Consider the following 26,247-nt stretch of genomic DNA (forward strand, 5'->3'; position numbering starts at 1 on the left):
ATGCTGGGTAAAACAGTCTGGGCTACTCCTGCCTCAGGAAAAGGCAAACCCATTCGTGGAATTGCTTTTGCTCAGGGACCTGGATGCACTTGGTGGGTAATGCAAAAGAATGGGGAGGTCCGGTGTGTACCTCAAGGGGATTTGATACTGGGTGAGAATAGCCCATGAGTTGAATTGTAGTATGTTAATTATTATATAATAATGTATGTCATCACTACCATGATTGCTATATATCATAGATGAAAATGGTGATTAATTAGAATGTATTGGACAGAGTGTAACCTGAGCATGACATAAATGGTATGGAATAAGGGGTGGATATCTGTCCTGGTTCCAGTTAGGACAGAGTTAAGTAGCTCATAGTAGCTGGTAGGGTGCTATGTTTTGGATTAGGATGAGAAGAGCGCTGATAACATGCTGATGTTTTAATTGTTGCAGAGCAGTGTTTACACCAGGCCAAGGACTTTTCGGCTTCTTGCTCTGTCCTGCCAGCGAGCAGGCTGGGGGTGCAGCAGGAGCTGGGAGGGGACAGACCCAGGACAGCTGACCCAAACTGGCCAAAGGGGTATTCCATACCATCTGACGTCATGCTAAACAATATATAGGGGTGGCTGGCCGGGGTGGGGGGGGCCGGCTGCTCGGGGATAGGCTGGGCATCGGTCAGCGGGTGGTGAGCAATTGCATTGTGCATCACTTGTTTTCTTACACATTATTATTGTTAATACTATTACCATTATCACTATTATTATTATTATTGTTATTATTATTTTCCTGTCTTAATAAACTGTCTTTATCTCAACTCACCGGCTTCACTTTCCCGTTTCTCTCCCCCCATCCCAGAGAGGGAGGGGGGAGGGTGAGCGAACGGCTGTGTGGTGTTTAGCTGCCAGCCGGGTTAAACCACAACATCATCTGAAGCTACTCTTTGATAAAAGAGTCTTTAGGCAAGTTAAGATTGTGAATGTAACTTTGAACCAATTGTAGATTTTACAATATGTAGGAAAAATGAAATGAGGACAAGAAGGGGACCTCTGGGAAGCAATGACTGTCCTAAAATGTCTGGAAGAAAAAGAGCCAGTGAGAGAAGGAAAAAAAAAAAAGAAAGAAAGAAAAAAGTGGTTTAAAGTTATTCCCAGAAATATTGAATATGCTCAAATAAACATAATCATTTCTGGTACAAACCAGAAGGTGCCACATTTTCCTACCAGATGATGAGGGATGTTGTAGTGAATAAATACAGCTCCTTCCAGCTGCCTTAATAGTTATATGTAACATCTGGTCGGTTTTGAAACATTTTGGATTTGGCTATTCTTTAAAAATGAGAACTTCCTATAGTTACCCTCAGAAGCTCTGAAATGTGAAGTGTCATCCACAAGCAGCTGACGACCTTCTGCTCCCTCTGACTGCAGTACTTGCAGAGAAAGGAGGTGCTCTGGGACAGCATTGTTTTGCACTGCACAATTAAAGCCAGATGCAAACTATCCTCTCCACAAAACACTCTTGAACAGATTTAACACTGTCCCTCCAGTGGTTAATTTAATGTTGTGACTTCATATTTGCCATATGAGTGTTTTCTTTAAACATGCTGCAAGTGAAGGTTTGCAGAACTCAACCTCCTAAACCAGATCCCGACTCCACTGGAGGGCAGCACATTAGCACTTATATTAACGCCGCGCTCACTGCTTGCTTCCGAGAAGGCAGATTTTTGTAAAGAAATATTCAGCTATCATGTGAGGTTCTGCTTAACGGAACAAATACACACCGACAGATATATACAGTGAATATCTCTTCTTAGAGGCTCTGTTAGATCACTGAATTGTTAGCTAAATGATCAACGCTAACCTGAGAATGAAACCAAGCCTGAAAGTATAGAGGTAGTTTAAAGATAAACTATTTATTGGCACCAAGATCAACAGATTCTAAATTAGCTACAAAGCTGCAGGGAATAATGACATGTGAAGTCAGATTTTTCTTTTATTTTTTTTCTTTTCTTCTTCATTTTTTTTTTAAATTCTTAGCCCCTCAGGAGATTTGGGATGGTTTGATGTTCCTCTGGAGACTTGTCAAAATTCTGTAGAAACTTAATAGCCTGCCAACATGGGTGGTTGCTGCTGGAAGGCATTTCAACATGGCAAGGGTCCTGTCTGTGCACTGCAGACCTGCAGCACTCACAGGCTGCTTGGAATGACATGAAAACAGGAGCTGTGCAGTGTCAGGACCCCGCACGCAGCTTCGCGGGGGTAACGTGCGTGTATCCCCGCTCTCCTGGGGCAGCCAAGGTGTGGGAGGAATCCATTTGGCCTCGAATCATTCTGAGCACCGCCTCAGTGTTAAATCCCACATGGTGCTACCACACCCATATACCTGGGCTTGGGTGGGACAGGGCTCTTACCTCCTGAATAGAGCAGAAATGAAGGCCGGAGGGTGAGATGAAGCTGTGTGGAAGCAGGAATCAGGGCAAAAGTTGAGGCCCAAGGCTGGAGGAGGCATGGAGGGCAGGCATCCAGGCTGGGAGGCTTAGGCCAGAGCAGGACACCAAGGCCGGGGACAGGAGAGGAGAAAATGGAAGGCTGCAGAGCCAAGCACAGGCTGTGGTTGCCCGTTGGTAGAGTCCCACCTGCTGGCCACCCCACAGCCTGCTGTGGAGATCGCTGCCTGGTAGAACTTGGTTTATGTGACCCCACAGAATGGCACAGGGCCTGTGGGGTTGGAGGCAACCTCAGCCTCCTGTGAGCGAACCACGCAGGTCGCCAAGGCTTCAGGAAGCAGAACTGGAGCCATCCTGTGCAGAGAAGCAGGATGGAGAAAAGGATGAGTCTTAAACCATCCTTGTGATGATGTTCAAGTTCCTACTTGAAGGCACGGGAGAAGATTGCTTCATGCAGTGATGTCTGCCCTGTGGCAGCACACAAAGAGCTGCTCACGCTTCCCCCGGCAAAGCTCTGCAGCACTGTGCCAACCTCCTTGGGACGGTGACAAGAATTAAAGCGAAGAATTTACTTGAATTTACCTGGTTGCATGCCATCTCGAAGGGAGAAATACAGATACTCTGTCCTGAAGCGAGAAGCTGTGTAGCTGAGGGATACCAGCACACAGAGCAGGCACCGTAGGTGAAACACAGAAATTGCAGCAGAGCAGAGGAGGGCCTTGGGCACGTTTCATGGCAGTGTGCCTTTCTGAGCAAAGCCCTGAGCTGTACTCAGGGAGAACTGTTTGGCTGAGAGGGGCCTGCTCTGGCATATTGACTGGGGCTGCCCATGGACCTCGCTGCGGCCTTCAGAGCATCTTTGCAGTGGCATGGTTGTACCTTCTGAGAGGAGTCGGGTGCTTTTGGTTACTTGTTTCAGGCTGTAGAGAAATGTAAAGTACATATCAGACACCTTTGCTGGGACTGTAGCCCTGCCTGATGGCCTGAGCTACTTCTTGTCCCTGCCTGGGTACACTCAAACAGGTTTTGGAAAAGAGCTGAGCAGGAATAGCAGAGCTATTTAGGAACCCACTAAGCTCGGAAGAGGCAGAACTTGCTGGAAGGTTGTGCTGACTCATCAGTCCTTGGATTGTGGAGCTTGTAGAAGAGGAGGTTCTCATTGTGCTTTGTGGGTTTTTGTTTTGTTTTGGTTTGTTTTTTTCATGGCTGGACATGCAATGGATGGCTTTCTCTGAGAGCCTTGCGGCCAAGAACAGAGATTTACCTCACCACGGGTTGGACGAGCATGTCTGGGCTTTATAAGGAAGAGACTTCCGAAGCAAGAGGAGGAAGCTGAGATGACCCTCAAAGAAATGGCCTAAATAGGTGCCACATAACAGATAAACTCTGTGGCCATGGCAGGCTCTGGGCAGAGGGTACAGGCTGCTGGGAAGCAGTGCAGCAGGTCACAGAGAGGAGAAACAGTGCCTGGTTGGAGGTACGTCACTCCACTCCCCTTGCAGGCAGAAGAGAAGTGCAAGGCAGAAAACAGAGCTGGCTAAAACTAAGATAACTCTAAGAAGATTAAAAATATTTTCTTGTAATTAATGGATAATTCATGGCTATCGGGATTATAAGAAAGAAGAAGAATAGCTTACAGCTGTAAATTCAAGTATTTACTATTTTGGCATTTAAGAACTTACCATAATTGCAGCAATGAGAGGCTGAATGCTCTCCTTGGATTAAACTTGCCTGGATTCAGATGATACTGCAAACACTCCTTCAGTTCATATGGACCTTTATTGGAAAACTTGGATCATAGACGCTTACTGTTTTGGATGTTGCATCCACATCTTATGCCTTCATACATTTTATTACTAAACATGGAAAAAGCATAATTCTCACTATATTTCATTTCTATCACATCTGACAGCTGCCTAGTTTGTGTTTATGTGCATGGTATTTGTGGCCAAGTATTTTAACATGGAAATTCCTTTTCAAAGCCAGCATGGATACTTTTCCTCTGCTTCATCCCCTTATTTTTGAAGGAGTGACTGTGATGGTGAGGTAACATGATGATGATGAGTTATGTTAAAATAGCCTAGTTAAAATGATGCCCTTTCATCTTCTCGACAGTAATTTCTTTAAAGCTCTATGTACCTCTAAGACACACCTAGTATCAAAAGCACTGCAGTATAAAGCCATTAGATTTTACAAAGAATTAAACTGATGATTCTATATATCAGTACAGTAAAATGCATCCTGTCAGAAAACAAACAAGCTAACGAAATGGTGATTCTGAGATCTGTGCTTATTACAGACTTGACAGTTATCAAATAATCCAAACATGAAAAGAAAAAAAAAAAAAAAACGGACCAGATGGGACCTCAAAAAAGTTATCTAATCTACCCTTCTGTTTCATGCTAAAACAAAATCATTCTCTGCCACACCAACAAAGGTGTATCTAACCAGGTCTCAGGAACCTCCAGTGATAGAGATTCCAGTTTGCCCTCAGCCATTTATTCCACTAGTTTCCCATTCTTGGTTTGAGGCAGCTTCTCTTCATCTCTAATCCACATCTCTCTTCCTTCACTTGAAGCTGCTGCTGTTCGTCTTATCCACTACAAAGAACACATTATTTCCTTCTGCTCTGCAGTAGTCCCCGAGGTATTTGAGTCTGGGATCACATATCAGGTTGGTCACATTTTATGGAAAACAGTCCTAAGACTGGATAATCTTGCATCATTAAGCCAAGATTTCTAGAGTACTGGTTGTTATTGCTTCTACCTAGATTTTATCCATCTTGTCCCCATTTTTCTTGAGATGAATGTCTAAAACCGAACACAGTGTTTAATGAAGGCCTTGGCCATCCTGGATGAAGCATTTCATAGGAGGGTTTATAAGGTCTTATTTACACATCCCAGGACAAGGTTGTAATGAGAATAAAGAGCCTGCAGTAAGGTAGGGATCTAGAAACTGGAAATTCTCATCTGTTAAGCTACTAGATGTTTGAGGCTGGTGAGCTCTTTGACTTGTTCTTCTCCCTCCTTCCCTGAAATTGTGGTAGCATTTCTACCAAGATGTGAGAAAATAACTTGCATTTATTTGTAAGAAATACATCAGTTTTGCAGTGCTGCTATTTATGCACCAGCAAGTACATTCCTTCTGTGCCTAACAACTGCTCTGGCTTTTTTATCTTCTGGAGTAAACTCTACCAAATTTGTTGTTTGCCAATGATGCCATAGCAACATGTTCCCATTCTCCGCGTGCTCCTTGCTTTGCCAGGTTGGTGAAGGGGATGTTGAGACTGACATGGTAAGAGTGTTTTCATCTGGAGAACAAAAGCAATCTGCACCCTTAGGAAGCTGTCATCGTACCTCCTGCAGACTGCTGAGCCATGCCAGCTCAAAGCTTTTCACTGTGGTGCTGGATGAAAGCAGTGACTCCAACATCATGAGCTGCTATTTTGAGTTGGATGCTCAAGTTACTAAAAAAGATTTTTTTCTGGCAGAACATCTTTGCAATATTTCCACTACAAAAACCTGCTTTCATCCTCAAATTCTAATGTCTCGTTTTGAGGACTGAATGTATTACGGGCAAACACACTTGCCTGGCCAAGAGAGAATCCAGTTGTGAGGGCTGGCAAAAACAGTTCTGCTTTAAACAGAGCAAAGAAACCACTCTCCTTTATCCATTGGCCTCTCTAAGTACTGTGCATGCCACCTGATGGCCAACCCTGAGCTCAAAGTACTGCAGGAAGCCCTCATATACAACTTCTATTTCAGAAAAGAAAAAGAAAAAGAAAAAGAAAAAGAAAAAGAAAAAGAAAAAGAAAAAGAAAAAGAAAAAGAAAAAGAAAAAGAAAAAGAAAAAGAAAAAGAAAAAGAAAAAGAAAAAGAAAAAGAAAAAGAAAAAGAAAAAGAAAAAGAAAGAAGAAGAAAAAGAAGAAAAAGAAGAAAAAGAAGAAGAAAAAGAAGAAGAAAAAGAAGAAGAAAAAGAAAAAGAAGAAGAAAAAGAAGAAGAAAAAGAAAAAGAAAAAGAAAAAGAAAAAGAAAAAGAAAAAGAAAAAGAAAAAGAAAAAGAAAAAGAAAAAGAAAGAAAAAGAAAAGGAAAAGGAAAAGGAAAAGGAAAAGGAAAAGGAAAAGGAAAAGGAAAAGAGGAAAAGAGGAAAAGAGGAAAGGAAGAGGAAAGGAAGAGGAAAGGAAGAGGGGAGGGGAGGGGAGGGGAGGGGAGGGGAGGGGAGGGGAGGGGAGAGGAGAGGAGAGGAGAGGAGAGGAGAGGAGAGGAGAGGAGAGGAGAGGAGAGGAGAGGAGAGGAGAGGAGAGGAGAGGAGAGGAGAGGAGAGGAGAGGAGAGGAGAGGAGAGGAGAGGAGAGGAGAGGAGAGGAGAGGAGAGGAGAGGAGAGGAGAGGAGAGAAGAGAAGAGAAGAGAAGAGAAGAGAAGAGAAGAGAAGAGAAGAGAAGAGAAGAGAAGAGAAGAGAAGAGAAGAGAAGAGAAGAGAAGAGAAGAGAAGAGAAGAGAAGAGAAGAGAAGAGAAGAGAAGAGAAGAGAAGGAAAGAAAAGGAAAGAAAAGGAAAGAAAAGGAAAGAAAAGGAAAGAAAAGGAAAGAAAAGGAAAGAAAAGGAAAGAAAAGGAAAGAAAAGAGAAGGAGAAAAGAAAAAAGAAAAGAATAGAGTGGAGTGGAGTGGAGTGGAGTAGAGTAGAATTAGAGTAGAGTAGAACAGAACAGAATAGAACAGGACAGAATAGTTCAGTTGGAAGGCACCTTCAGAGATCTTCTAGTCCAACTGCCCAACCACTTCAGAGCTAACCAAAGTTAAAGCACGTTATTTGAGGGCACTGTCTCCCCTGGTGCAGCTTTATGCTGTTCCCATGCATTCAGTTACAAGTTGATAGCGATTACTCCTGAAGGTATGGCTCCTCTGTATTTTGAAGACCAATAACAGAAGAAACGTATGCAAAGCTTTAATTTGATACAAATCCTAAAATTTTCCTGTTATCAAAACAATGTGACCCCTACTCAATGGAAAGGTAAGGCATTCAGAGAGAGAAATCTCTGACTTGCTGCAGATGGTGAAGCTTTAAAGGACCTCATTTTACAGGTTCCAGGGATAACAAGCCCTGAAGAGAAAAGAGGTTGACGAAGAAAATACTTGGTTTTAGCTTTTTATGTGCATTGCATTAAAAATGGATTGGAGTGTCTTTCAGGTGTATTGTTGCTTGAGTTCACTCCCAGAGAAAACAATTGCTGGAGTCAAGCATCTGCTTTGAAAGGAGTCTTCACAAACAGGTCAAAGCTTTGCTTACGCCATCACATGAACAAGCCAGAGCTAACTGGATGCTTTTGGAGAAATACAGAGGAAAAAAAGACTGCCTGCCCAGTCTGTCAGCTATTCACAGTCATAGCTGTTGGAATGGGATGACATTGTTTTGAGTTTATCCTAAATAGAAAGCTAGCACATATGCAAAGCCGGCTTTACTGCGTTGAATTCATCTGAAACAGAGGAAGGCTACACTTCGGCTGGATCAGCTCATATTAAACTACCTTATACTTGTGACACCTCCTTCAGTACCTTCTGGAGGACCTTGAGGTGTTGCTTGGAGTTAGTTATTAGGGTGATCTCCTTTCCTGAACAAGACAGATTGGGAGACCTGTCTCACAAATCAGCCTGATATATTTTACTTAGTTACATTCTAGGTTGAAAGCATGTGTGTGCTGCTTTTGCAGTGCAAGCTGGAAAAAAATTTATGTCCAGCAAAATAATGCCTCCACACCTGGTGTATAACCTACAAAGGGACAAACATTTATAGCACTGGTGTGGAAAGTGTGGGGAAGCAGAAAGCGAGCACAGATAGGGTACAAAAAGACCAGCAGCCCGAATGGGACATGACACTAACGTTGGCAGCTCTGGTGCTCCCAGGCCCTATGAGGCTCAGGAGGAGCTGGCGTTGCTGCAGGCACACAGCTCAGCATCCAGGCACCAGGAGGAGGCTAGAGGCAAGGCACTAGGGCGTGCAGTAATCCCACAGCCCTAGAGCCAAGAAAGGTAAATCAAATGGCTTTTTGAAGCACCAAGGGAAAACAAAACAAAATAAACAAATAAAAAACAACAAACCACATTGTTTATTCCTTAAAGCCTAAAATGTTGCACAAATTGGAAACAGGATAGAAAAGATTTTGCAGAATTACACTTTTTTTCACTCTTTTTTTTTTTTTTTCCCTTCCTTTTCTTTTCAAAACAGCCTTCTCTAGCTATTTATTTTGCTTGCTGTAAAGCTGGGAGGGATGTCAGCGGTGACCTTGCTTTAAATTCTTCTTTACCTAAATAAACATGCTTGTAGGATGCAGGACTCAGCTCCCTTTTTATGAAGAGATCCCTTGACCACCCTGAAATCTTTGTTGCTGCTGCTGGATTACCATGTCTTCTCACTTCCTCATATCTTATCTACCCTGCAGACTACAAATCACACAGATTTTTACCAACTGGAAATATTGTTTTGCAGCTCTATAGACATCTAACAGCAAGAGCTATGAGACCTTGCAAACCAGCTTATGGTTATCTGAAGGCCAGAGGCATACAGCATAAAATATTTTATGGTGGAGGGTTTCAGCTAAGAAAAGTTACCTTTTGCCACAGCTACTGTAGGGATAAAATTATGATTGGGATTAAGAGAATATCCAAAGACTTGTGTGTGGCTTGAACTTCAGGCCACTGTTCTGCCTCTAGTCCTCCTAGTGTCTACCACAAGATCTTGCAGTTCCTCTCCATACCAGCAAGCCTGCCTGCTGCTGTTGAAGAGATGATGGTTCAGATGATGGCTCAGAAATCTCACCCAGCCTTCCTCTATAGCGGCCTGTACTTGGCATCTTCTGAAGAAAGTGAAGGTCCATATTGTGCCAGCCCTTGCGCCTTTGGGGCTGTTTCAGCTTGGAAATCTTCGGCAGGGCCCTCTCCTCTGTCTCTGCACCCTTTAGGGTGTCCACACTTGTCCTGTGTTGCCAGCATAGCTCTCACCTAGCACTTGAGAGGTCAGTGAGATGATGGCAGTGGAAACCCTGCCATGGTTCCTGGTGGTGCTCCTTAGGGAGAAGGAGGGACAAGGGCAGAGCTTGCTCTTCTTTCACATGAGTTGGTGTAGCACTTAGGCGTGCAAGTCGGGAATGTAATGGGTGACAGCATTTTGGGGGAGAGGGAGGAACAGGAACAGCCCGAAGCAGGTAGAGGGTGGGCTTAGGTTTGCCAGTGCTCCGGAGATGGCTGACAGTGCTCTGAGATGATCTGTATCACCGTGAGGAAACAGTGACTGGAGAAGAAGGGCAGAAAGGTTATCTTCTTCCGACTGGTTTAATGCACCCTTGAACAAGATGCATGTGGAGGTGTGGCCAGGCAACGTGTTTTTCTGAGCAGGTTCCCTGTGGGTAAATGCAGGCATTGTTGGTAGACCTGCATCACTTCGTGTTTGTTCTGTGTCCCGTTTAGCTAAGCCAGTGTTTCTTGGAAATGATTTCGGGAAGTCAAATATTCTCCCCCTGCCTATCACGAGCGTTGCAGAGTTCCCCCAGTTAGTCATTAAGCTGCTTATCACATCTGCACTCAAACGCTGCCATGTGATAAGCTTTCGTGCTGGGTGCTCCACCGTGGTGGGGTGGAACTGGTCGGGCTGCACTGGAAGAAATGCAGGTGTAGGTAGGTCTGCTGCGCTGCAGGACGCGTCTGCAGTCTGCGTTCCCTACAGCCGCTGCCACGCAGTTTTGTAACCCAGCAGAGCGTGCGGTCCTGTACTTACAGCAGAACAGCCTGCTTGCATGGGCAGCTTTGGTGGCACCGTGCCCAGAGGGACAGGTTGTCCCTCTTCGCCTTGTAATTACTCAGTGGCTTTTTCTCAAGACCGTGTTATTCCTGGGTTCAGCAATTGTCCTTCCCTAGAGGTCTGTCCCACCGGGGACCGCGGGCACTTCACCTTCAGACAGCAGAAGTCAGGAGAGATGAAGCCTACCTGGAGTGCAGCTGTTTGTTTAAAGCCCTTTTGGGGCAGTAAGAGCCTCTTTCTATGCCCTTCCAGAAAAAGGCCAGCCTGCTCTGTGCTGAGGGGCGGGGAGATGAAAGGGTTTAGAGAGGTGCAGCCCACGGGGGAAGAAATACAGCAAAATCCTAATGAAGGACTCCCAAGAGTACTCCTATAATTGGGGAATCTGTATTGCTTTGTTATTGTAATCTGAAATAGAAAGATGCATGACTTTTGCTTTATGAGGCCTAAATGAGAGGAGAGTTCCTTTTAGTTTTTGTTTATTTTTTTAAGTAGTTTCTAACTACCTATAGCGAGATAAAAGGAAAGTGCAGCTGCAGTGAGCTTCTCAGATTTATTTCTATTCCATTTGCACCTGGAGTGTGTTCTTAAATTGGGCTCTACCAAAAACTACCTTAGAGGAAGTGTCTTTAAAGAAGCAGGTTTTAGGCATGTCTTCCCATGTCCTAGGTTAGTAAAGATGCGGAGATCAGCTGGAGATAATGTTGTGGTGAAATGTTCTGAAATGAAACGCAGAGCTATGCAACTAACCCATGGACCTCCACCAGTTCAATGACCTTGCTTTTAAAATACATGCTGTGGGACTTGTTACGGAAGCTTAAGGCTTTCTCTAGGGGGGGAGCTGCTGGGTCATCCACAAATGCAGCACAAACGAGCCAAGAAGGTTGAAAATACAAACAACACGGAATAGTAACCAACCTGCCCAACACAAACCTGTTTGGTCTGCCCAGATCAACATGTGGTGGCTCTGAAATCCAAGCAGACCCGTGCATCTTCCATTGTACCAACTGTTTACACAAAGCTGGAAGCTTTCTGCTTTTCTTCAGTTTAAAAAGGATTATATTTGGCAGGAAGCAAGCACAATTCTGAACTAACCAATAATTTCCATTAATTTTCATTAGTCAGTCCCCTGTCTCTCAATTTAAAAACAACTACAACAACAACAAACTCCAATTAGAAGTTCATCTGTTTTAGAGTATTACATTGAAAAAAGCCTCGATAAATTGCTAGGATAGACTTCTGGAAGAGTCTGTATATATCTCATATGTCTTTCTGATCCTTGTAGGTGCAGTTCAGGTTGGGCACAGGAATTAAGTTTCTGCTCTCAAGTTTCCAGTGACTTCTAGACTATTTCATTAAATCACAACCCTGCCAATGGCTCTGTATATTGCACAAGTAATTACTATATCGTATTTGATCCTTGAAATTTCATAGTGTAAAAGGTTATTGCTGTATTTGCTATCCATGCACCAAAACTTAATTTGTGGGTAGCATTTTATGCTATTTGCTTTGTTTTGTGTTAGACTCAGTACAAAGAAGGAACTGGGGTTTTCCTGCTATCCCTCTTTCCAGTGTTTTAAACTGAGACATTGAAATCCAAACATACCTAATATTGTCTGTCTGGTTTTAACATGCTAGTTGGCATTTGTGTCTACTAATGATGTGCCTGAAGGTATCTAAACATTTCCCTTCACTTCAGGACATACTCGTCTACATGTTTTTACATATTTCTTGGTTAGGTTGCTAATGCAGTGCTGTAGAATTTTTTTTCCATAGTTTTTTTCTCTGTGAGCTTGAACTACAACTGAACTTCTTTAAGCTTTGAAAAAATTCAGCTCCAAATCCCTTTAGATCAGCTCCCAATTTCATCTAGTCAATTTAGAGAGTTTTGTTTCTTAAAATTCCCTCAAACAACCATTGTGAAGGAAAAGCATTATTTCTCTGTATGTTTGGCTGTACTGCTCCATAAATGTCTGAAGGTGAGGATTTCTGTCCCTGGGGGTTCTTCCTCCCCCCAGACTTACTTCCTCCAGTGTGCTGGGCCATTCTTACAGGAAATGCAGAGTGGGGAAGGGATCAAATGGGTTCAGAGAAAATGCTTCCCCCCAGGAAAGGTTTTCGAAAGCTAATTTCCTGCCCAGAATCCTATCGGTTGCATCAGATTGTTGTCAGTCTGTCAAAATTCAGGCATCTGTTGTGAGGTAAAGGGGTGACAGAAAAATGCCACATGCTCTAAACAGTATTAAAGGATTAGTGTTTTATTAATGCCATGTGCTGACTAGTAGCTGACTTAAGGTGGGTGAATTTGGTGCCCGTTTCTCTAGCAGATGGTCAGGTTTGTTTTTTTGTGCAACTCCTCATCTTCTGCTACCCAGTTGCATCTGGAAACATCCTGGTATGTTACAGTATTTATGTCAAGGGCATGCTCCTAATCCCTCTAACTCTCGGCTTGTTTTCCATTTGCAGTTTGAAGGGAGGAAGTACTGTGAACATGATTTTCAAATGCTTTTCGCCCCTTGCTGCCATCAGTGTGGTAAGTTTTACGTTGAGGCAAAGTGCTTCCCACTGATCACAAATGGGAAGTCAGCGTATTGCTGGGGGAAGATGTGCAACCCTTCTGTATCTCCTCTGGGAGGTGGCCCCACACATCTGAACTTCCAGCATGAACTAGGCTTCAGAGAACCTGGGGAGCTGCTTTTCCTACAGGTCATCAATCAGTAGGTTTTTTAAAAAAGGTTTGCGTTATTTGAGTGAACAGCTAAGCTGTTGGTCCAGTGACCCAATGAACAGACCATTTCATGGTTATCTGTACCTACATGCATGTGCTTATATTCAGCCCTTCTCATGCAGCTGAAACCCTCCAGCGAGTCTGTCATCCCTTTTGACAGTTATAACCCATCCGTGTTGTCCTCCTCCATGGAAGCAGGGACAGTCTTCATCATCTACTCTTACCATCAGCTGATGAGTCAGCTGGTCCCCTTTCATATTTCTGAAACAAATTCCTTCAGCATCTGATGTCTAACCTGTGTAACGCTGAAGGCTGCCTTTTGTCAATTTGTCTGATGATGTAAATGCTTGCGTATCTGCTACGCTGTAATCAATTGCCAGGTTTTTTACCCTCTGTGTTCTCTGTGTGTGACACATTTGCTTGGGCAGGGCTGAGAAGTCATTACTGTACCATTGCTTGAGCTGGTCGGGAAGCTCTTGTTTTTCCGCGGTGCCTTGGCAAGCCGCTACAACTTCTGCTTATCTTAGTAAGGCCTTTCCCTTGTGCAGAGGGAGGGGCTGGGTGCTGGGAAAGGGGGAAGCAGATGTTCTGGAGCTTTGAATTTAAAGCTGCAGATTTGAACAAGGAGGGGAAAGGGAAGAGGAAGAAGGGGCTTAATGGTGATATCTGAGCAAACCTGAAGTATGCGGCAAACCAGAAAGTGTCTCACTTCATTCCGTCTGCAGGCAGGCCAGTCACTTCCCAAGCATGAGGACCTGTTGTATTCCTCCAGTCACTCTGCAGCCCCCTTCCTTTGTCCCCTTCCTGCTCCTCTGTGCCAGGGCTTCCCCGTCTGCATCCCTGCTTCTGGCCTGCAAAGGATTTTCGCAAACCCTCCTCTCTAACCTCTTCAAACAGAAAGTGCTGCTCTTCCTGCACGCCAGCATTGTTCACACACGGCTCCTCTCTGTTAGCACTGTTACTCGCCTTTGGTGGGCTGGGCAGAGGAGGCTTTACCTCTTCAGCACCCAGGAGCCTTTTGCAGGATACCAGAAGCTGTTCTGGTCCCAGGCAGAGGGGTATGGAGGAGCTACACCATGTATCTCCAGGGTTTCTCCTGCCCAGCTCCACATCTAAAACAGCTTCAGCTGCTCCTACCCTGGCTCCTCATAGCACCGGCTCTGTTAAAAGCTCATCAGTTTTACGGACTGACTTGTTCTGACAGATGGGTTAAAAGTAAGTGACTTTGCTGGAGGGTGTGACTGGCTGGCTGGGCTGCCTCCCAGGTCACTCTGCTCTCTTACCTACAGCGCCTTATGGGTCCTAACTGAAACTGGGCTTTTCCAGTGTTTGGATTTACTAAGGGTGGCCAAAATCAACAGGGCTGTTGTCAGCAGTGATGCCTCAAGCTTTCCTGACGTTTTTAGAGTCCATCAGGTTTTATTCTTGAAAAGCTATGACTTCATGGGAATGCCACAGAGTTGCATGCTAGACTTCCTTTCATCCACATCTGTTATCTGATGGATCGCTCCTCTTTGACAGCTGTTTGATTTGTAGGCTCTTTGGAGCCACGATTCAGCCTTCCTCAGCACCAGGAAGCTGAGCTCCCAGCACGTTTTAGGCAGAGTGCTCTGGGGCACTGCTCAGGGGCCTTGGCTACAACGTCCATGTAGGGAACAACTAAACACGTGTCCCGTGTGTGGTGGACATGGCTCCACTGCCTGTGCAGTGGAGTCACACAGTGCATGCACAACGGTAATTTTAACACTTTTTCAATGCCTTGCAGGACAGGACTCCTTGTGGTAGGTTAGAAGTTGTTGTGTGTGTTGGATTTACTGTTTAGTAAGTGCATTCTCCCACTGCATCTTTGCACTTTGACTTCATAGTTGTTGTTGTTTTTTTTTTTTCTTTTCTGTTTTTTCCAGTAGGTCCAACGCCACCCAAGCTCAGTTCGGTTGTGCTTAGAGTATAGAGCCCCTTCAAGGCTAGATTACAGACCTAGTGGAGTAGAAGCCACTACTGTGTAAATGACAATTTAAAATTGTCCTCTTCTATAAGAGGAGAAAGGCAAAGATGATAAGGAGACAAGAATGCCATATTATATAAAGAACTCTGTATATTTTGCAAGAGTTTGAGATCAGATGAGAAAAAAAACAGATAAAGGACTGGAAAAGGATAATTGCAGAGAGAAGGTGGAAAAAGGCTTATATATAAAGAACAGAAGGTTGTCCATCAGCAAGGACATCTGCTTCTGACCCACAGCACAAAAAAAAAAAAAAAGCAAACAAAAACAACCCAAATTACAGAGTTTAGAACCAGAACTGCAACACTGAAATTATTAATATATTCTACCAGATTTGGGGGGAGGTGGGCAGTATATGAGGAGAGGATGATGATGCAATTGTAGTGATTCACTTGTGGGTTTCTTTTAACTTTGTCTAGCGTGGTATTGTAAATTCTTGTCATTGTGTTTCTTACAGGTGAGTTCATTATTGGTCGTGTTATTAAGGCTATCAACAATAGTTGGCATCCAGAATGCTTCTGCTGTGACATCTGCCAACAAGTATTGGCAGATATTGGATTTGTCAAGAATGCTGGGAGGTAGGTCTTCATCCTTCTGTTACTGCTCATGAATAAAATGAAATGAGAGGTGGGACTTAGAAGTTATGGCCCTTAAAACTTTCCAGTTGAGATGGAGTAACTGAAGTGGCTTTTATGAGAAAAAGGTCTAAGGGTGCATCACAAAATTAAGAATGAATAGCTTAAAATATGCACATAAAATCTTAACCATTTATCTACCTCAACACCAGATTACTTGTCAACACCAGGTCTCATCTGTACCCGGTGACATTTCAGGATTGGTAGGGTACATTCTGATCAGAGAGACAACATTCAGATGTAGAAGTATTGTATTTTTTTAAATCAATTTTTGTTTTTCCAACATTGGCTTCCAATTTGGGTCCAGTTCAGCACCTTATTCATTAATAAATGTTTTCAGCTCATCGGGATCCTTCACTTTTTTACCAGCTGTGATCACAAGGATGTTTTGCAAGTGGATTATATGGCCATGGACTTCATAAGTTTAATATGACATACATGGTTGTTTTTATAGAATTAGGACCTGTGTGGCCATCCAGCTTCCAAGCTAAATTTTTAAGAGTTTGAGAGTAAAATATTCAGCAGTGAGAATCTGTAGTGAACATTGTTTTCTGTGTTTTGACACAGCTTAAATTCAAACAAGTTGAAGAAATGATAGTTCTGTGGTGATTGGAAATACAGTGATAGCCCTCCTTCTTCTGCACTTGGTTTACCTACCAAAGAAATTGTTTTAAAGACTTTTTCTTCCAAAAAAGGCTGATTGAAATGAAGTTCTAATAGATGTTTGATTTATATTTTTCACGGTACTAACTGGTGCTGGTACTTACCTATGTTTTTTATGTTGTTTCAGACATCTCTGCCGTCCTTGCCATAACAGGGAAAAGGCCAGAGGCTTGGGAAAGTACATTTGCCAGAAGTGTCATGCCATTATTGACGAACAGCCTCTCATATTCAAAAATGATCCTTATCACCCTGATCACTTCAACTGTGCAAACTGCGGGTAACTTGAGTTCTGCAAAGGAAGACAAGAAAATGCTGTTTTTATTTGCTTCTTCCGTTTACATTTTAAAGTGAAATCCAGTACTGTTAAACAGTCAAAAGGGAGAGCTTTGGGTTGCATTGTAGCCAGATGTGTGTCTGGTTATCGCTTTTGGGACGGTGGAGTTAGATATTTAGTTCAAACAACAGCTGATATGTTAGGCAGTAATGAAAGATTGTAATCTGCAGCATTTTCTTAGGAAATACGAAGTCTGGGCACAGGTAAATGGTTTTGTAGCAGCAAAATGATTGATAGCTTCTTTTTCTGCAACAAAGGGTAGGAAAGTGATCCTCCTTAGCTGCTTGAGTTACTATCTTGCCCATGTTATTTCTTTTTAGCTGAGTTGCATGAAAAATTTTGTTCTTTCCTTTTAAAGACATTTTCTTAGAAGCTTTCCCTTACCTCATTTTATCAGCTTCTGCAACTGTAGTCTACATAGCTTCATGTTTCTACATCCTCCCCAGATGCACAGATCAGGGGACATTGTAGGATATAGCACACATTATTAGTTGTTTATTTTTGGTACAAAGGAAGCTATCGTTTCAGTGCTGTAGCAAAGGCTGATTTGAAAATCAACCTGTAGTATTGCGTCAGTGCCAGTGTCAGCTCATATTTTTCTTTCTCTGATGTTTTATACCACAGGGAAAATGTAAAGAATTGCATTTTCCTTTCAGTTTATGTAAAGCTAAAATAAACAGGTGATAAGAGGACCAGAATAGAAGCCAAGCATGACTACAGCTTTCAAACACGTTTGAAAACAGCTCAGTAGCTATTTTCAGAGAGACTTAATGCATTGTACTTAGCAGGGTTTTCTCAGTTTACTATGGAATCAGTCTTGTTTCAAAAAAAAAAAAAAATGAATTGCCATATTTGATGCTGCTAGATCCATTATTGTAGTATAAATCCAATTTCTAAAACAAATGCTAAAAATTAGATTATCTCCAGAAACTCTCAAGAGTTGAAATCATTCAGTTCCTTTATTCATGCTCTCAATTAATTAACTTTTGAACAGGAAGGAGCTTACTGCTGATGCTCGTGAGTTGAAGGGAGAATTATATTGTTTACCCTGCCATGACAAAATGGGTGTCCCCATCTGTGGAGCATGTAGAAGACCAATTGAAGGACGAGTGGTGAATGCTATGGGCAAACAGTGGCATGTGGAGGTAAACAATAGCTGATACATTGTCTTTCACAAATGTAAATATTAACATACCTGGAATATTGCTGATCAGTCTACATGAAAGGATTAGAAAAGTATGCAGGAATAATGAGTATATACATTCTCCTAATCCTATTTTCAACCTTCTCATGTCTGGTCTTTCACTGTGAAATGAGAGTAATTTCCAACCTTGCAGAGACCTTTGACTGTGAAGCTAAAATCATTAATCAGAGGAAGCACTGCCAGGCCCTTATAGAAGAAAATTTCACAAAGTGAAGAGCGGGATATATGGAAAGGCAGTAAAGTTCTGTGATAACTGTAATATTACTGGGCACCATAATATTCTTAAGTCTTTCACAGTTAACCTGCTACAGGTAAAGCACTTCATGGGAGGGTTTCATATTTCAAGGGCATGTACAAGACTTAGTTCCATATCTTCGTTTTAAATTAGGAAGATAAGTGGTCTATTCCTTTTGTTTAGAAAATCTCCTCCAGCAAGAGCTTTCTTCACAAGAGTGTAATGATGGTGCTTATTATTTAATCTCTCTTCATTCTGTTCGTTGATAACACATCACTTTGCTTCCTTTTTTTGTAACTTTTGGATTGAAATGTTGAAGACAAGTTTTAATTCTCCTTTTCAAGAGAATCAGTGGCTCAGTAGACGTGACATTCACATTGTTTGATTTGCTTTCCAGAAAAAATACAGTTACTTCCAAGTAATCCAAAAATGTATATAATTTTCTTCATAGCATTTTGTTTGTGCGAAATGTGAAAAGCCATTCCTGGGTCATCGTCATTATGAGAGAAAAGGCCTGGCATATTGTGAAACCCACTACAATCAGGTAAGGTTGCATATTTTTAGAAATTGTGTTGTTAAACTCATGTATTGATTTTATTAAAGGAGATGGAAGACCATAGATATTCTTCTGATTTCTCATAATCACCTGTGGTTATAAAGCTAATTAGCAGATGTTCTGTTGCAGTTAATTTATATCGGTTTCTCTAATTATAAATCTGGCATTGAAAAACATAACTGCAGGGATTTCACAAAGACTAGATGGGCTAATCAGTATCGAGTTGTTCTTCAAGCTTAGTGGCGCTTATGTAGAGCTGTTTCAAGCTTTTGCATATCTGCGAGATGAGAGCAGCTAATAACACCGAATCTTTCCCAAGAAATATAAGAAGATTTGCCATTCAGGAGCTGTGGTTTGACACGAAGCCTTTGTGAGTAGCGTGTTTTTTTTCTGCTACTCTAAGATGATCCTATGTTAGGATACACAGCATCACCCAGCTCATTCGTTCAGCTGCCTAAGACTACAAAGACTTAATTTGTCAGAGGACACCACCTAGTGACCACTTGCATTTAAATAAGAGCTATATACAGTTCCCTGCAGACGCCCTTAATTGTGCAGTGCAGCACTGTAAGGTATAAACCATTATTATTTGGAAGCCAACCACAAGGTGTCACGTACACACCTTTGCTTGGCTGAAGTAGGCATTATCTCTGGGAGTTGTAAGGCATCTGCTAATTACAGATGGATTCTTAATTTGTCAGCGATGAAGGGCAGATGATTGAAATGTTGCTGGCACACTTGTAGGCAATAAATGCCGTGACATTAGTAGAAATAGCTGCATCCATGACAGGGCAAGAACGTACACCAGGCAAGAGTTGTATGTTGAAGGAATGTCATTCGCTACATCAGCTCCTACAGTTAGAAAAAAAATACATGAAATTTTGGGCATACAAAACCATTCATAGATAGTTACATTGTGGACAGATGTTAAGTATGGAAATGGAATGAAGGATTTCTGGCCTTTTATTTATTGATTGATTGATTTTAAGAAAAATAAATTAAGCATAGCATTTCCTTACAGCTTTTGCCAGAAAAAGTAGCATGTTGTTCTAGTCTTGCTTTTAAGTCCAAATATTAAATTGGATGATTACTAAAGATCTGTATGTGACTTTGCTGTATTTTAAATGTTCAGGATTAGAGAAATAGTAAAACAAAACAACACAACATTTTTAGAGTGTCAAGCAGATGTAAACAGATGTTTTCATCTTCAACATTACAGAGACTTTTTCTGATAAGATGATGCAAAACTTAATTGGAAAACAAAAGCAGACCTGCTAATTTTCTCTTTTTTTTTACTGAAATAAACAGTAAAGCTACTGTGCCCATCAGCCAAAATAGAGTGTTTTGTTATTTTGAGAAGCTACTCTTGATAAAATCATTCAATTAAAAATTCATTACTTCTCCTTCCTCTTCAGCTGTTCGGTGATGTTTGTTTCCATTGCAATCGTGTGATTGAAGGAGATGGTAAGCACTTTTCTGACTGTTTTCTTAACGTTACATTTTGATGGAAGTTCTTTCTTAACAGCAGAAGTAAGGCCGTTGTTGAATCCCTGGCTGTTCTCATTAAACCAAAACAGGCCATTATCTTGATCAGAAATTAGGATAGATCTGATTAGTCAGAGGCCAAATAGTAGGAAGACCTTGTAGTGAATGTTTTGTGATAGTGGAAGATCACCCAGCGTCTAAAGAGAGCTGTGGTCAGCTGGAAACCCTTTAGTAACAAGGAAAGGCCAGGGATGCTGGGAGATGCACTGGTGGCTTCCTGCCCCACCTACCTTAAAAATGAACACATGCAACTGTGAGAATGACTACATTGGCATCTTCTCAAATGAATTTAGGGATCATGATCCGGATTTGAAAAAGAATTTAGATATTTAAAGATTTAGGTGGGCTTTCTAATGGTTTTTTTTAAGTGCCTAACTTTCATTATTTCAATCCACTTCCTGGAGGTATTTGCCTATCTATCTCAGGCACCTGTCTTTTGAAAATCTAGGCTGATGATAATTTCACAAAACCAGGAAGGAATTGTAAAGATCTGTCCTGTGAAGGCATAAGCGGAAATGAGTGCTTTAATTTTGGGGGGCAGGGGGAGGGATTATTTTGGATGCTTTTTGGCATTTTATCATAGCTGGTTGTCCAAAGGCAAATCATTCTACCTGCAATAATGCCACATTACTTTGTTCCTGGTTACACCTGCCTGAAGTAAACACTGTAATACCAATGTTAGCCTCACCTAAACCAAAGCTATTAGCAAAGTGGGCGGAAGCCTCTAGCTTTTAAAAGGAGCCATAAGGTAGTTCATAGTCATGTAAATATAGGGTGAGACCCACATTCTGGGAATGTGCTTTCCCCACATTTTTGGGACTGGACTGTACCTGCAGAACAACAATCCAGAAGGCTTTGGAGGAAGCTGTATCTTCCCCTTCGCTGAAATCCTGAATGAAGAGAACTGGGGCTTGAAGCGAATGAATAACTCAGCCTTGCCTGATCACCACATCTCTGTGTGTTTCTTACGTTACATCGTGTAATCTGACTCCCATATTGTATGTGTCAGCCACTGAACTGAACAGATTGAAATGTCGTCATTTCTTTATTTTCATGGTGTGTCTTCAATTATTCTACATTTCTTCTTTCACTCCTGCACAGAAATTTGACACTGCTGTCACAAATGATGAGTATCCAGTACTTTATTTTCTCTCTCTCTGGTGAAACAGACATCTGTGGCAACAGTTTTTCAAGAGAGTGTCTATGACTGTATTGGAGAGGTTGCTTATAAGCGAAGACTTTCATCTGCTTAGTATTATTTTGGCAAGCGGGTGAATAACTGTATGCTTCTGTGGATGTGCTTGGCCCAATAGTGTAGGAAAAAAAAGTTTTGCATGACAATGTGCTGGTTCTGTTTGCTGCTGACAAAATGTTGCATTTTAGGAGAAAAGCATTGCATTGCCCTGGATCCTCTACATTTGGTTAAAAAGAGAAGCAAGTTTTGGCAAGGAACATTGGGAAGGTATACTGTGAAAGAGAGGAGGAACAGAAAAGAGAGATAAAGAACAAAGAGAAAAAGCTTTCTCTCCAAAACAAAGAGTAAAAATATATTCATGTTTATCATGATAAAGTGATTTATCTCGTTAGTCCATAACTTTTTTTCACTTTGGTACCTCTGATTTACCAGCAGTGTCCTGATTCCTAGCTTCAAGTTAGTTTCTTCAGCCAGGCAAGTGCTATAGTTGATGGCACTGCGGTCTGAGCAGGGTCTGGGGAATGAAACAGAATAAAAACATAAACACCCTTTTGCTGGATTGCTTTTCAGCTGAAAAAGTCTCCTGGTCATGTTTGAAACATGGCCTCATAAAACAGTTGCCTGAGGTCAGCATGCTATGAGATGAGGTAGAAGCAAGCAACGCGAGTCAGAAATTTGTTAAAATGGTCTTGCTGGTGACCATAGCATTGTATGTACCCTCAGAGACAGCTTTATCAACACTTCATGGTCCCACTGCACAGCATTCACATGTACCTATGTGCCTTCCTAGTCTTGCCATGTTATTGTTATGGTCCTCAATACTTGATATAAGAATCAAATGATTGTTCTTCATGTCTCGTGAACATTACAGCTTTTTCTTTATATGTATATTTTTTGTAATGCTAATGATTTCCTTTTTCTTTTCACTTGCTCTAGTTGTGTCTGCTCTGAATAAGGCATGGTGTGTGAACTGTTTCGCTTGTTCAACCTGCAACACTAAGTTAACACTCAAGTAAGTTTATTGATAGGTGTGATGCCTTCAAAATGGATCGGTGGTTATCTTTACAGTGGAAATGTTGCTGTAGTTTAACTGTTACGGTACAAAAACCATACAATCAGCACTGAGAAAATTGCGCCTGTTTCTTCCTCTTGCTCTATTTACTAATCTACATCTTTTTCAGCTGTCTGTTCAGTTCTTCCTTCAGTTAAGTCTTCTTAACTCTCCTCCTTTTCTGTCCCTTTATTTTTTCTGTTTAACTCTAAAGGGATAAGTTTGTCGAAATTGATCTAAAACCTGTCTGCAAACATTGTTATGAGAAAATGCCAGATGAATTTAAGCGACGCCTTGCCAAACGGGAACGTGAAGCGAAGGATAAAGAGAAGCAGAAAAAGAAAAAGCCAATCTGTCTGTAAACTTTTTTTCCTTCTCACCACCACCTCTGCTCCTTTCTTCTTTGGTTAGTGCTAAGGGTGCTTTTATTTAAAATTTTTGCATGCATTCATGGCAATCAAAACCAAAATATTTTTCACACAACTGCAAACTCAGAATAATGTTATTTCATTATCTTATGTTTAGTCTGCCTTGCTCTGCAATGAGATTTGAAAGGCCTTTTAAGTGACACAGCTAATAAATATGGACACTTGGGAGAAGACTGCATAACTCGCATGCAGTACTGTAATTACTGTCTACAATGTATATAACCTTGTGGCAGTAACTTCATAGACATGTATAAATTGGAGCTGTATTTTTTTGTCTGTGCACATATGCTATGATACTTACTTTTTTCAATATCCTTGCCATTAAAAATGGGACTTTTTTTTTCTTTGCCTTGTCATTTTAGGAATAAATTTGTTGAATTTGATATGAAGCCTGTCTGCAAAAAGTGCTATGAAAAGTTTCCTCTAGAGCTGAAGAAAAGACTGAAGAAACTAGCTGAAACTTTGGGAAGGAAGTGAAGACTTATCTGCTCTCCCTGTTCTTTATGAAAATGTTATACGTATTACTCGTGGGGGGGGGGGGGGGGACTTTGAGGCTGCAATCAGAGAACAGATTGTGATGCATGCCTTTCAATCAAATCGAGATATTTTGAAATTTTCCATTCTCTATACATGTACATGTATACTTATTTGTTGATAAATAGGCCACACTTACAGACTAAATTAAATATCAACTCACCTGAAAGGTTTCTGACCCTGATAATGCAGTTGAACTGGTACAAGTGCACCATTGTGCACAGTAATCTCTGTGGAATTTTAGATAGAAAATACTCTTGTGAATACCTGCAAAGACACACTTTGCAAATGTGTCCAACGTTACGGACACGTAGTGTCATTTATATTACTGAAAGTATCGATGTGCAAATTAAGCATGAGGATAAAACTTTAAGTGTCTAGGGCAAGAAACCAAACATACCTCACTTCGTGGAAAAAAAACATGCCTAGATTTCAGGTCAAATAGTCTCATTAAGGAGCCTGGTTTCAGATGATTTGAAAAGTATCGTGTTTCTAAATACAGTCACTGTACAAATGACCTGCTTCTGATAGTTTGTGCTTACATGATGAATCTTTGTACATCAGACTTAGCATGAAATATCTATATGAAGTCTATATTCCTACTGCAAGAAATGAGCATACTCAGAACTACTTGAATTTTGCTATATTCCATTCAGAGTAACACATTAACTTTTATATATGCTTTTGCATTGTATTTACTTTTTGTGCCTTATTCTGCTGGACCATACATAACAGTGTTCCATTAAATATATATATATAGTTTTATTTTTATTTCATATTTTTATGCAGAAACTATATACAAGGTATTTTCAAAAGATAACATACTTTGCCTTAATTATTCAGGATGCAAGAGGAATTTTGTTACAAATGTGAACACCTGAGGTTTAAATTTAGCTTCTTGGCTTCTTTAACTTCTACAACAGTAATGGAAATGCATATTTCAATTAACTGGCAATATTACTTTTACACTGTGAGTGTAAATATATGTGGTTTGATCCTGCTAGGATCTATTTCTTTAGTCATCCTCAAGAACTGAGCTCACAAGGCATCAGAATTCCTTATAACATACACCTGATTGTTTTATACCGTTGACTTCTATTCATGCACACCTGTTATATTTTTCCTTTTTCTATTGAAAATACAGTTACTTAGGAATTCTTGATGGTACTGTGTTATCAAGTACACGTGTTTTTTTTTTCTTTTTCACACTAGTGACTTACACGGATTTTGTGTAATTGCATCATAGCAAGCAAAATTTCCTTTCCTGTTTATGGAAAACTAGTTGCTTCAAAACATCTTTCCAGTGTCATCAATAAAGGCTATGTTATTAAAACTTGTATCACGTCTCTTAAATGAGTGTTTGAGATGGGTGGAAAAGCGGCGAGGCAGCCTTTCTTCCCTATGCTTCTACCTGTGACTATGTAAATACTTCCTTATCCTGATTTAAAGGAGACATACGCCTAACCTACGTATGCACTTTAGTTTTTAGGTTTAAGAAAGAAACTGCAGTTTGTTTCATAACGAACAACTTGGTTCTTCTGGCTGTTTTCTGAATCGGCACAGTCACTAGGTTTTCCTAAAGAAAATACCTTGTCTGAGTTTAAAATGCATACCTTCCTACCACATTTTTCTCTCCTGTTTTCAATGTAATGCGGCTTTCACCTCAAACCTACAGTTTAGTGCTAGGTAAGGTATTTTTTATTGTTATTATTGTATATATTTATTCAGTACAGTAACAGTTCAGTAGCTGAATGCAGTCCTTATTGTGTTCATGACAAGAAGTCCTCTCCCCCCCCAAAAAAAAAGTTTATATAACTAGCCTGATAACACCGTTGGGATTTTGGACTATGCAATGGATCCAGGAGACCACTCTCAGCAATACGTCCTTTAAATTGTAATTCAGTTCTTCTAGTTTTCTCACGCTCCACTGAGAGCATGCACAGCCCTACTGCTCAAAGAGTGGGGTGGAAACAGTCCCTGACCCCGAGAGGCATGGCCTGCCTTGCGTGGTTATATCCACCCAGCACACGGCAGCCTCGTTTGCGCCTCCTGCAGGCTCTGCGGTAACCCTGTGACCTGAAGTCAATGTTTTTTGCTGTTTCCAAGTTCTTGATCATGAAGACTGCGCTCTGGTGCAGTAGCACCAAGGTCGTGGCCTCTGTGTCATTAACACCAGTGTATGTGTTTCAGACCCCACTGTGTAGCACTAAGAGCATGCAAGGGTTCAGGGGTTCAAAGCCTGCTGCGTCACAGAAATATTTCTGAAGGATGGGGCCGCTAGAGGCCAGGTAGTCCAAACCTCTGCTCAAAGCAGGTCTAACTTAAAAGCTGCACCAACACCGAAAGTCTTACCCAGCCAAGTTTTGAGTATCTCCAAGGAAGATCTCACAAGCCTCTGTAGGCAGTATGTCACAGTGTTTAATCACCCTCCAGGTGTTTTTTTTTTTTTTCTTCTATTCTTATTATTGGAGCCCTCTCTCCAGTGGAGGGTTGCCCAAATTCACACTGCTCCCTTGGGAGCTGTCTTTGGAGTGAACTATCATTGAAATAATACCCATGGATTTTGTCATCAAGAGCATTATTAAAAGCAGTGCAAAACAGGGAGGGAGCTAGCAATTAGACAATTAACCTGGACAATTACAGGTCTAGTGCTGAAGCTTACTTCCTGGTCTGTCAGTATTATAAATATTTCACATAGCTGGACGTGCTTTCTTTAAAGAGGCTGAGTTTATTACTGTTTTTTTGAACCTTGACCCCTACTAGGTCTCTCAAAGGAGGCTGTGGGCCTGGGATTTAGGAACGGATGCCTCAGCTTTGCCCCCTTTTTACTGCATGGGATCAATCATGCATGAGCAAGAGAGATTCCTTTTGAAGCTCCTGCTTAGAATAACAGTAGGGAGCGCTTCAGAAAGCCCAATGGA

At 41.5% G+C, this 26,247-nt stretch overlaps 2 protein-coding genes across 4 annotated transcripts in view; one reads left to right on the plus strand and one right to left on the minus strand.

Moving 5' to 3' along the window:
• The window catches only part of LOC310892160 (tumor necrosis factor receptor superfamily member EDAR-like), a 461,331-nt gene that overhangs the window by 315,442 nt on the left and 119,642 nt on the right, over positions 1-26,247 (minus strand). The window lies entirely within an intron of this gene.
• On the plus strand, positions 648-24,663 carry LOC310892172 (LIM and senescent cell antigen-like-containing domain protein 1). 3 transcript variants are annotated; one of them, XM_083819578.1, is made up of 9 exons: positions 648-670; positions 12,683-12,749; positions 15,404-15,524; positions 16,372-16,521; positions 17,573-17,723; positions 18,469-18,561; positions 19,989-20,037; positions 22,250-22,325; positions 23,155-24,663. In XM_083819578.1, the coding sequence occupies exons 2-9, from the start codon at positions 12,719-12,721 to the stop codon at positions 23,267-23,269; spliced, it is 786 nt and encodes a 261-aa protein (XP_083675704.1). In that variant the 5' UTR covers positions 648-670; positions 12,683-12,718; the 3' UTR covers positions 23,270-24,663. The 3 variants fall into 3 exon arrangements, with proteins under 3 accessions (XP_083675704.1, XP_083675703.1, XP_083675702.1); XM_083819577.1 differs by lacking the exon at positions 648-670 and adding an exon at positions 10,694-11,611; XM_083819576.1 differs by lacking the exon at positions 648-670 and having other exon boundaries at positions 12,255-12,749.

Source organism: Anser anser (genome assembly GCF_964211835.1).
Source record: "Anser anser genome assembly, chromosome: 1".
Classification (NCBI taxonomy): domain Eukaryota; kingdom Metazoa; phylum Chordata; class Aves; order Anseriformes; family Anatidae; genus Anser; species Anser anser.

What these genes read in the sequence shown, in the direction of transcription:
- LOC310892172 (XM_083819576.1), top strand. Translation starts at nt 12,614, where the DNA reads ATGTTACAGTATTTATGTCAAGGGCATGCTCCTAATCCCTCTAACTCT. An exon ending in TTTGTCAAGAATGCTGGGAG is followed by an intron (nt 15,525 to 16,371) that starts GTAGGTCTTCAT and finishes ATGTTGTTTCAG; the next exon opens with ACATCTCTGCCGTCCTTGCC. An exon ending in TCGTGTGATTGAAGGAGATG is followed by an intron (nt 20,038 to 22,249) that starts GTAAGCACTTTT and finishes CACTTGCTCTAG; the next exon opens with TTGTGTCTGCTCTGAATAAG.